At 41.7% G+C, this 12,404-nt stretch overlaps 1 protein-coding gene and 1 long non-coding RNA gene across 2 annotated transcripts in view; one reads left to right on the top strand and one right to left on the bottom strand.

Moving 5' to 3' along the window:
• The window catches only part of LOC117203941 (uncharacterized), a 464,617-nt gene that overhangs the window by 337,330 nt on the left and 114,883 nt on the right, over nt 1-12,404 (bottom strand). Inside the window, exon 5 of the long non-coding RNA XR_007469983.1 lies at nt 3,802-3,891. This is a non-coding gene — a long non-coding RNA (uncharacterized LOC117203941). The remainder of the gene's footprint in view (nt 1-3,801; nt 3,892-12,404) is intronic.
• On the top strand, nt 9,165-11,546 carry LOC101286469 (germ cell-less protein-like 1). Its single transcript, XM_012535491.3, is given in 3 exon segments — nt 9,165-10,047; nt 10,271-10,317; nt 10,319-11,546. Coding segments are annotated over 3 exon segments (1,581 nt in total). The 5' UTR covers nt 9,165-9,179; the 3' UTR covers nt 10,985-11,546.

Raw genomic sequence — 12,404 nt, 5'->3', positions numbered from 1 at the left:
CTCTCCCTGAGCCCTTCTTCTTGCGCTGCTACTCTACTATTCAATTTCACTCCTTTTCTCCTTCCTTCCTTCCTTCCTTTTTTCCCCCATCAAGAACAGGACTGAGACACACAGGCTGCAATCCTGGCACAACTCCAAACTAATAATTTAAAATCTTTGTTCAACACTTATTTAGTATGGAATGGGAGACACCAATTTTCTAAAAGTATTCTAGAAAAACAGACACACTTAATAATTCACATCAGCTGACCGACATGGGTTTCATTTTTTTTCTCCGGTCGTATTTTTGCAATAATTTTTCAAATAACGACTTCTTGGGAAACATGTTAAAGGATTTGAAATGTAAGCAATAAAATAAATCACTTGCTCCCTATAAACAGCACCCCGCCCGTGCATTATTCAGGTTCAGAATTTAGCTGACTGTAACTGCTGAATTCAAAGACCAGTCAACTTTCATATGTATGCTACAATAGTACTAAACACACACACACCAGAGATTGATTAGCATACATGAGGGAAAGTTCTAATTTTTCACTTTTCACTGGAGGGCACAGTCTACTTTGGTGAGAGGAGAACGGGACCAGTTTTCATTCTGCTCGTTCTGTAAAGAGCCCTGAGTACAGCCTTGAAATCACTGGCACCATATTTCTGATTGTTTCCCCAGAACTGTACATCTGCAGCCCTAACCCTTCTCAGAGCTCCAGGCTCACTTTCTAATTGCCTGATTGCAAAATCCCTGTGCAGGTCACTTCTCCACATCAAACTCCATAGGTCCAAATCAAGTCAACATTTCTCCTCCAAAATCCTCCAGTTTATGTCTTGAGACTCAAAAAACTATTTCTTTCATGGAAATCTCCTTCTGCATTTCTATAGTCACTAACTTTCGTTTGTTGACTCATTCATTCAATAGTTCATTCAGGAGTCCCTAGGCACTATTCTAGGCACTAGGAAACCAGAGACCCTTAGGAAATTACCTAATGAGCAATGATAGTTACAATCCCCAGATTATAATTATTACAGCGTTACACCCTGGCTCTGTTACCTCATCCCCGAACAAATGCAATAATCCTTTCCAGGTCCGTTTTCTTCTTCCCCAGATCTATCCATCCTATTCCATCCACTTAATCTATCTTATTACCCTATAGCTGCATTACTTTTCTTAAAAATCCTCTCCTCAAAAACAGTCTGTGAATTTCTATAGCCAATGAAATAGCCCACATTAGGGTCCTTGGCAATCTGGGCAGGGTGTCGTAGAGAACAGAGCCCTCACCTGCGCCTGGGGGACCAGGTTTCAAGACTGGCCCCCAACGCTGATGCGAGAGTGACAGAGCCCTTCACCACCCCGTGCCTCAGTCGCCTCACTTGTAAATGAGAAGATCAGATTAAAAACGTATTCATGTCTAAAATCCTTTCCACTTCTGAAATGTTATGCTTCAGTCGATGAATGTGCTCCAGCTAGTAGACAACATGTTTTTCCCATGCAGGTCGTGTTCCTCTGCCCCAGTGTCCTGACTCTAAAATACCCATCTTTACTCTTCTTCTTCTCTCCCATTAAAAACCATGCACATTCCACATGGTTTTGTTCGAATGTCACCCTTTAATCCGTGGGCTACGAGTGAGATCCTCATTTGAACTCTCCTATGACTTTGTACATACCACTTTCTTAAATCAAGTATGCTGTAACTGAAGTGACTTTAAAGTTCACACACTCTACGTCAGATGTAAAGAAATGTTATTTAATCACAAGCCTCTATTGTCTTTGAATAGCAATAGAAAAAAATACCTTATCTGGGTAACAGAGTCAATTTTTGTTTAAAGCTTATTCTCTTGCAGTTTAGCTAGGTGTATTTGGGGTACATGTTTTCACAGTTATCTCACACCTCTATATCTTAGTCTTTCTCTCCCAGTAGCTTCTGAGCAACAAGAGATTCCTAGAAAACATCATGGTGGCAGGGGTGAGAGGTCCCTGTCACCTGCGCAGTCCTCAGCTCCTCACTGGTCTCACTGAGCCATGTCACCTCACTTGACCACTGGATGAATTCCTCTTTGCCTGCTGCATCTCCTGGTACTCCCCTGGCCTGTATGCATCTGCTACTGATGCCCAGAGGGCCCACCATGGCTCCCGACCCAACACTGCCCATTTGACCTTGTCCTGCCCTGACATTAGGTCTCCTTGCTTCCCCTTCTGGGCCTGGGCATTTCTGCATCTCCCCATGACACACATGGGCTGCAGGCTGCAGGGGACCAGGGGTGGGAGGGGCTCCATCTCAAGTGCTCTACAGACTGAACACACACAATCATTTCTACTCTACTGGAGTTGCTCCATGTTATTGTGGGACAAGAGTTGCAGAGCAGCAAAAAGTTATAGACATTAAAATTATCCAATTACTCCACTCATTCTGCTTTATGTTTACTTATTTGAGACTATGCTTTATTCTTCCTACTAGAGAAACCTGTCTTCAAATTGTGGTTTACTCTTCTCTGTATCCTTCTCCATAAACTAACCCCAGAAATTTGCAAGTCTTCTGCCATATTTTTCTATCAATTTATTAGATGTTGATTTCTCTTTTTTCTTATAGAAGAGAAAAGGAAAGCAGGTATACAGAACAGACGGGATTAAGAAAATGAATTTAAATTCTTTCTGTGCTTTATAGCTAGGAATTATGAATATTTATCACAGAAGACAAATTTGACAATTAGAAGAAATTTCACTAAAGTGAATGAATTACAGTGGTTATATGATACGGAGGATTTAAAAGCCAGTATAATCTTATATCATATTTACAAAAGTATCATGTCCAAGCCTAAGAAAGTTTATTAGTTATTATTTGTATGCTAGTTACAGAAAAATGTGCTACATGGCTTTATACAAAACGGCTCTTATTGTCTCATGCAACAAGCAGTATTGTAATGGCAGCCCATGGAGGATATGCCAGCTCAGAGATAGTAACTAGGAACCAGGTCTTTTTTATTCTCCAACATCAGCATCCTTGCTACCTCCTCAAAGTCATATGAGGGATGCTACACTTCCAGGTATCTTCTCCTCATCCTAGACAAGAGAAGGATAAAGCGTTCTCTCCCTAGAAGACGTTCGCCTTTTCGTTCAGGAAAAAATGTTCTTCCTAGAGACTGTAACTGAGCAGGACTCTATGGGGCCTTCCCAGGAAAGGACCACCCCCCCCACCCATGACCTCTTTTTGCCTCTTTTTTGTAGAAAAATTTTAGCCTCCTAGGGCTTCCCCGAGTTACAAAGAAGAAATTTAATCAGAGAAGTGAGAAAATGCAAAAACAAAGGAAAACAGTCAAGCAAGACAAAATAATAATAGCTTAGCCATTAAACAAAGTCAAGGAACTTTAGTTCCTCCTCAAGGGCTATAGATAATATTCTGAGCCATATCCTTGAGCTGTTCTTCAGATACTGAAAGCCTCACAAGGTGGAAGTTAACTGCATGCTGACCAAAAGCAAGTAGACCCCAAACCAGTTGGAGCTAGAAGGTCGACGATGTTGACTTCTGAAACACCACCCTGTTCCCTGTTACCTCACCACCAACCAAGCAGAAGAATGCCTAGGAGCTGATCACACACCCTACAAACCCCCTCCCTCACCCTGTATCAAAATCCTTTCCCTGAAAGCCATTGAGGAATTCAGGCCTTTTGAGCATTAGCTGCCTGGACTCCTTGCTTGGTGCCCTGCAATAAATGCTGCACTTTCCTTCAACACAAGCCAATGTCAGTAGATTGGCTTTACTGCATACAGGTGAGTGGACCCAACTTTGGTGTGGTAATAAGACTTCTACTTACATATCATTTGTTAAGAATATTCTTCAGGTCCTCTCCATCTCCCCATAACTGGAAGAGAGTCAGGGACAGTGAGTGCTTTAATTTTCCTGCCTTGAAAAAAAACACAGGAGAAAAGAAGATTGTGAAAAGAAGGCACTCAATTGAGTACCATCTTTAACAAGAAATAGGATGACAGAACAGCTCTTGCTGAAGAGAGAAATATTTAGCCTCAAGAATAGGAAACTGTATAAAAAAACAATGCCTGTCTTGAAATATGTGAAGGGCTATTATGAGAAGAAGACTTGTTTGTGTTGTTCAAAAAGGCAGATCCAGAATCAATAGGTGGGTCTTACTGGGGAACATTTCCTTCTTTACCTTAGTCAGAACACATTTGTTTTCAAGAAAATAAACCTAATCAAATTAGATTAAGATGAAAGTACAATTGACCCTTGAACAACATGTGTTTGAACTGCATAAGTCCACTTATACGTGGATTTTTGTTGTTGAAGTATAGCTGATTTATAATAATGTTATATTAGTTTAAAGTGTACAACACAGTGATTCAGTATTTTTACAGATTAGCACATTTTTTTTCAGTAGTACATACTACAGTGCTACACGATCCAAGCTTGGTTGAATCTGAGGATAAGGAGGAACTGCTTCTATGGAGGAACAGTATATACGAGGGGCTGACTATAAATTACAAGTGGATTATGTGGATTTTCAACTCCTTGGAGGGTCGGTGCCCCTAACTCCCACATTGTTCTAGGATCAACTTAGTTGACAATAACACAGAGGAATATCATGGAGCATGAGGTACAGCAGGTATGACAGGACCTCAAAGCCATCAGTCATTATCTCTCTCTCCCCTTCCTTCCCTTCTCCTCCCCTCTCTCCTTCTCTCAGTCTTCCTCTCTGTCTGTCTGTCTCCATTTCTCTCTGTCTCTCTGCCTCTCTCTCACATGTGCACATGGCCTTTCATATCTGCTCCACTTTGCACTGTTGCAGTATTGCTCTCTCTCTGCACACAGCACACCAGTTCTCTGCTAAACTCATTTCTTACTCAGGGCCCACCTCAGGTATCCCAAAAGGATGAATTCCTATAGTTTAAAAAGTTGGTTTCTGGTCTTGATTTCAAATTTCTAAGAGGACAATATCTCACTGAACCAGCGAAAGTCATATGTTTACCCCTGGTTCTATCAAATGTAATCAAGAAAAACAAGGATCCATGGGACATGGGGCTATCCTTACTTAAACTGTGACAAGGCAAATTCTCTAAGAAGACTTGGAGATAGAGAAGAAATCATGGACATATCAAGTAAATATTCCCATGTCTGCCCTCTGTCATTCATCTTCCTCTCTACTGTCAAATTAATCTTTCTGAAAGACAGTTTCATTTATATCATGTATTCACCTATTCACAAACTTTGCATGACTAGACTGTCTATAAAATATCACCTGGCACTCAAGGTTCTTTGCAATGTAGTCCCAACGCACTTTTCTAATTTGATTTTTTACTACTCCCCTCTCTTGCTCCAATCAAATATAGAGAGGTCTTCTACCCTTTCCCCTGTACTTTGGGTGACCACACATGCGGTTTGCCCGGGACAGTTCCAGTTTGTTCTGTTGCTTAGGTACAATTATTATTACAATTATTAAAAGTGCCCCATTTTTAGTCTCTAATACGCCCTGATTTAGATGATAGAGGAATGATCCTCCTACCTAGAGGCCCATCCCCTCATCAACTTCAAGTTGCCAAAGCTTCACTATTCCTCAACGTCCAGGAAAAATGCCAACTTATTTTTACACAAAGCCTTCTCCAACCTAAGAAGGTCAAAATAATGCCTCTTTCCTCTTAACTCCTTTAGAATTTTATTTGCTTCTTCTCTTTATTATCCTTGACACTTCCTATATTTTATCATAATTGAAATTTCTGATTGCCCTTGTGCTCATTTGGAGGACCCAGATGAAAAATTATACAATTACCTTGCTTTTGTTAGGATGTAAAACCAAGAAATGTGTTCAGCCGACCAAGGTGGTTTATCATGCTGCAGAAATGCACCTGGAAAGCACTAAGAAAACAAAATCGCATGGATGAGTGAAATCAACTCAAAATCAAATTTTAACATTAACTCAGTGGCTGCTCTAGGAAACTGAAACAAAATCCCTTTGTTGTGTGTGTCTTAACTTCACTGTCAGGTTCCAGTTAGCTCCAGAGAAAGGCTGATATATCAACAACAGAGGTGGCAGGGCTGGGCATGGTGGCAATTCTGGGTACAGTTCTTGCACTCAACCACCTCAGACTCTCTTACCCCTTTCCTGGTGTCTGATGGTAAAGTCATAGAGTCAGGCTCTCAGGGCAGACAGGCCTGGGTCAAACCTCAGCTTTGTCACTTCTAGCTCTATGTCCGGGGCCAGTTACTCATTCTCTTGGAAGCCTTGGTTTCCCCATCCATAAAATAGAGTTTGACAGTGCAGATCCCATAGAGAAGTTTTGAGGACTAAAAGAGATAATGGGTGTAATCTGCTTTGCACAGTATGATTCTATAATTATATTTTTATCATTATATGGTTCAAAGTCTATGAAACATGTATCCCTGAGCACCCATGGAATTATTGCCAGGATATCATAAAGTTACATATACACCAAGCACTGCTGACAGTTGAGTAAATGATATGTCTCACATGCATAAGTGCCATTATTTTTTGAAATATTAGAATTAATACAATAAGAAATAAACTTAAAGTATTCTGAACGCAGCAATTATTATTATTTACTTTATCAGTAGAGACTAATAGTGTTAACTGGATCAGATGACTGGCCATGAGAGTTTTAGATGTTAAAAGTGACTCCATATTTGAAAAGGGTGGTAGCTCCTGCTTTCACTTTCCAATTCCTGATAGACCCTTTCAAAGGAGAATTCTCCACTTCTCCAGGTCTTTGGGACCAGCTATTCTCCATGACATACATAGCTGGCTCCACTGGCTTCTGCAGGGCTGGGGCACTGAGCCTGGGCCAGCACCTGTGTGTAGCCAAGTGTTCTGGAATCTTACAGTGGATGTGAGGGTGGGGATTACTTGCCCATGACTTGAGAGACAGGAACTGAAAATGTAATCAGGCAAAGAGCCTCTAGGAAGTGCCAATCAAATTCCCAGATGTTTATGCAAATGTGTTATCAATTAAAAGTTGTTGGGCAGGAAGGGAAAGTTCAGGTACAAACTTAAGGAGATGCAACTTAGGGGACCCTGGAGAGACAATGTTCAAAGCAGAGGCCCTGGTAAGCAGATATCTGCCTCAACTCTCTATTGGAGGTAAGAGCATCTAAAATCTACATGGGCAAGTGAACACAGTTCTGCTATTACAGTGTCATTTTTTCACGAAAACATATTATACCCTCAACTTGAGTGCCAGTACTTTATGTACAAACGTAAAGTCTGACTCAAATGTATACCCTGTGTAATATCTAGAAGAGTGTCTTGTACATATTAGGTGTTCAAGAGCTGTCTCCTATTAGCATCATTCAGCCTTGGAAGAGGCTTCCCTCTCTGATGATACACATTACATCCTTCGTGGTATTTAAGCAATGTCTCATAAACAATTGTGTACTGGGGAGATCTTCAAGATGGCGGAGAAGAAAGATGTGGAGATCAACTTCCTCCCCACAAATACATCAGAAATACATCTACATGTGGAACAACTCCTACAGAACACCTACTAAACACTGGCAAAAGACCTCAGACTTCCCAAAAGATTTTTTTTTTCCTTTTTCTCTTTTTGTGAGTGTGTATGTGTATGCTTCTTTGTGTGATTTTGTCTGTATAGCTTTGCTTTTACCATTTGTCCTAGGGTTCTGTCTGTCTGTTGTTTGTATAGTTTTTAGTGCTTACTATCATTGGTGGATTTGTTTTTTGGTTTGGCTGCTCTCTTCTTTCTTTTTTATTTTCTTTTTTTATTACTTTTTAATTTTTTTTAATTTTAATAATTTTTTCTAGTTTTTTTTTTTGTGTGTGGTATGCGGGCCTCTCACTGTTGTGGCCTCTCCTGTTGCGGAGCACAGGCTCCAGACGCACAGGCTCAGCGGCCATGGTTCATGGGCCTAGCTGTTCCGTGGCATGTGGGATCTTCCTGGACCGGGGCATGAACCTGTGTCCCCTGCATCGGCAGGCAGACTCTCAACCACTGCGCCACGAGGGAAGCGCTCTAGTTTTTATTTTAATAACTTTATTGTTTTTTTCCTTCCTTTCTTTCTTTTTTTCTCCTTTTTCTTTTGAGCAATGTGGCTGACAGGGGCTTGGTGGTCCAGCCGCGTGTCAGGCCTGTGTCTCTGAGGAGGGGGAGCCGACTTCGGGACATTGGTCCACCAGAGACCTCCGAGCTCCACGTAATATCAAACGGTGAAAGTGCGCCCAGAGACCTCCATCTCAATGCTAAGACCCAGCTCCACTCAACAACCAGCAAGCTACAGTGCTAGACACCCTATGCCAAACAACTAGCAAGACAGGAACACTACCCCACCCTTAGCTGAGAAGCTGCCTAAAATCATAATAAGGTCACAGACACCCCAAAACACACCACCGGACACAGTCCTACCCACCAGAAAGACAAGATCCAGCCTCATCCACCAGAACACAGGCACCAGTCCCCTCCACCAGGAAGCCTACACAACCCACTGAACCAACCTTAGCCACTGGGGCAGATGCCAAAAACAATGGGAACTACCCCTGCAGCCTGTGAAAAGGAGACCCCAAACACAATAAGTTAAGCAAAATGAGAAGATAGAGAAATGCACAGCAGATGAAGGAGCAAGGTAAAAACGTACCAGACCAAACAAATGAAGAGGAAATAGGCAGTCTACCTGAAAAAGAATTCAGAGTAATGATAGTAAAGATGATCCAAAATCTTGGAAACAGAACGGAGAAAATACATGAAACGTTTAACAAGGGCCTAGAAGAACTAAAGAGCAAACAAACAATGATGAACACGATAAATGAAATTAAAAATTCTCTAGAAGGAATGAATAGCAGAATAACTGAGGCAGAAGAACGGATAAGTGACCTGGAAGATAAAATAGTGGAAATAACTACTGCAGAGCAGAATAAAGAAAAAAGAATGGAAAGAATTGAGGAGAGTCTCAGAGACCTCTGGGACAACATTAAACACACCAACAGTGGGGACAAGGTCCTGAGGTCCGCGCGCGCTGCGCGGCCAGAGGCAGCAGGCATGGCGGAGGATGGAGGCGGTAGTGTCCAACGCAACAGTCGGGGTTGCCCATGAGAAGGTGGCGGTGTAGGCACACAGGCTACGTGGAGGCCGGCAGTGGTGGCCAGGCCATGGCGGGAGACCGTTTTCGTTGGGCTCCCTGAGGTGCGCTCCCTGAAGTCTCGGCGAGCCGTGACCCATGAGCTCGTTGAGCAGCCGAGTGCTGTGCCACCCGGGGTGAGCCCGAGCCCAGCAGGAGCCCGGTTCTGGGGCGGGGGGCTCGGCCTGGAGGCCGGAGAGTGGTGGCGACGCAGCCGCCCACGGCTTCTGTTACCGTCCGGGCAGCCGTAAGCGCAAGCGGAGCAGAGGGGCCTTCTGCTACTGTCACCCCGATTCTGAGACAGACGAGGATGAGCAGGAAGGGGACGGGCAGCAGCGACTCCTCAACACCCCTCGAAGGAAAAAATTGAAGAGTACGTCCAAATATATTTATCAAACATTATTTTTAAATGGTGAAAACAGTGGCATTAAGATTTGTGCTCTAGGAGAGGAGTGGAGCTTACACAAAATATATTTATGTCAATCTGGCTACTTTTCTAGTATGTTCGGTGGTTCATGGAAGGAGTCCAGCATGAATATTATTGAACTGGAGATTCCAGACCAGAATATTGATATAGAAGCACTGCAGGTGGCATTTGGGTCATTGTATCGAGATGATGTCTTAATAAAGCCCAGTCCAGTTATTGCCATTTTGGCAGCAGCTTGTATGCTACAGTTGGATGGTTTAATACAGCAGTGTGGTGAGACGATGAAGGAAACAGTTAATGTGAAAACCGTATGTGGCTATTACACATCAGCAGGGACCTATGGACTGGACTCTGTAAAGAAAAAGGGCCTTGAATGGCTTCTAAACAATCTGATGACTCACCAGAATGTTGAACTTTTTAAAGAACTCAGTATAAATGTCATGAAACAACTCATTGGTTCATCTAACTTATTTGTGATGCAAGTGGAGATGGATGTATACACAGTCCTTAAAAAGTGGTTGTTCCTTCAACTTGTGCCTTCTTGGAACGGAAATTTTTTTTTTTTTTTTTTTTGCGGTACGCGAGCCTCTCACCGCTGTGGCCCCTCCCGCTACGAAGCACAGGCTCCAGACGCGCAGGCTCAGCGGCCATGGCTCACGGGCCCAGCCGCTCCGCGGCATGTGGGATCCTCGCGGACCGGGGCACGAACCCGCGTCCTCTGCATCTGCAGGCAGACTCCCAACCACTGCGCCACCAGGGAAGCCCTGGAATGGATCTTTAAAACAGCTTTTGACTGAAACAGATGTCTGGTTTTTCTAAGAGGAGAAAAGATTTTGAAGGTATGACCTTCCTTGAAACTGAGCAAGGAAAACCATTTGTGTCAGTATTCAGACATTTAAGGTTACAGTATATTATCAGTGATTTGGCCTCCGCGAGAATTATTGAACAAGATTCTCCAGTACCTTCAGAATGGCTATCTTCTGTGTATAAACAGCAGTGGCTTGCTATGCTCTGGGCAGAACAAGACAGTGAGGTGGGGCCTCAAGAAATCAATAAAGAAGAGCTAGAGGGAAATAGCATGAGGTGTGGTAGAAAGCTTGCCAAAGATGGTGAATACTGCTGGCGGTGGACAGGTTTTAACTTCGGCTTTGACCTGCTTGTGACTTACACCAATCGATACATCATTTTCAAACGCAATACACTGAATCAGCCATGTAGTGGATCTGTCAGTTTACAACGTTGAAGGAGCATAACATTTAGATTACGTTTGGCTTCTTTTGATAGTAGTGGAAAACTAATACGGAGTAGAACAACTGGCTATCAAGTACTTACACTTGAAAAGGACCAAGAACAAGTAGTGATGAACTTGGACAGCAGGCTTCTGATCTTCCCTTTATATATCTGCTGTAACTTCCTGTATATATCGCCAGAAAAAAGAACTGAAAATAATCCTCATCCAGAAAATCCAGAAAACTGAGGATCTCATCAGTTGGAAACAGGAGCACTTTGTAAACTTTTCTGGCCAGCTTTAATTTAACGGCCCTGCAGATATTCACATCTGAGGTGACTAACAGTGACAAAGGCCTTGTGAACTGTTCAGATAATACAGAAGACTATTCTTATCCTCATTACATTTCTATGCATATATAAAAAAACATTTTAAAGCCAAGAAAATATCTGTCAAACCGTTTGTTATAAAGATGTCGACCCATGCTTTTTAATTTGGCATCAGTAGAAAATTGCCATAGGTAAATTTCACATTTCTCTGCAACCAAATATAGAGTTAATTTTTAGCTTGAACTTTGATCCTACCTAATGTTAGTGAACCTCAATTATCCATCTGTAAATTTTATTTTTATTTGGCTAAAAGAATGCCAAAGGAATAATTTGGCCAATTATAAATGCTGTTTCAGTTGGTGTGTTTAAAGCTGTCCTTTAATTTTTTCAACTTCTCTTTATGATTCCTCCTCCTAGTCGAATATTCTTCCAATCTATATATGTTTTTAATCATTAAATATTATTTCATGGTAAAAAAAAACCCAACATTCGAATTATAGGGGTCCCAGAAGAAGAAGAGAAAAAGAAAGGGGCTGAGAAAATATTTGAAGACATTATAGTTGAAAACTTCCCTAATATGGGAAAGGAAACAATCAAGTCCAGGAAGCTCAGAGAGCCCCATACAGGATAAATCCAGGGAGAGACATGCCAAGACACAAATTAATCAAACTATCAAAAATTAAGGAAAAAATATTAAAAGCAGCAAGGGAAAAGAAACAAATAACATAGAGGGAATCCCCATAAGGTTAACAGCTGATCTTTCAGCAGAAACTCTGCAAACCAGAAGGGAGTGGCAGGACATATTTAAAGTGATGAAAGGGAAAAACCTACAACAAAGATTACTCTACCCAGGAAAGATATTATTCCGATTCAACAGAGAAATTAAAACCTTTACAAACAAGCAAAAGCTAAGAGAATTCAGCACCACCAAACTAGCATTACAACACATGCTAAAGGAACTTCTTTGGGCAGGAAACACAAGAGAAGGAAAGGACCTACAATAACAAACCCAATACAATTTAGAAAATGGTAATAGAAACATACATATCGATAATTACCTTAAATGTAAATGGATTAAATGCTCCAACCAAAAGACATAGACTGGCAGAATGGATACAAAAACAAGATCTGTATATATCTTGTCTACAAGAGACCCACTTCAGATCTAGGGACACATAAGACTGAAAGTGAGGGGAAGGAAAAAGATATTCCATGCAAATGGAAATCAAAAGAAAGCTGGAGTAGCAATTCTCATATCGGACAAAATAGACTTTAAAATAAAGACTATTACAAGAGACAAAGAAGGACACTACATAATCATCAAGGGATCAATCCAAGAA

Source organism: Orcinus orca, chromosome 11, assembly GCF_937001465.1.
Source record: "Orcinus orca chromosome 11, mOrcOrc1.1, whole genome shotgun sequence".
NCBI lineage: Eukaryota > Metazoa > Chordata > Mammalia > Artiodactyla > Delphinidae > Orcinus > Orcinus orca.
Note: the sequence above shows the minus strand (reverse complement) of the source record. Positions and strands in the feature narration are given on the sequence as shown.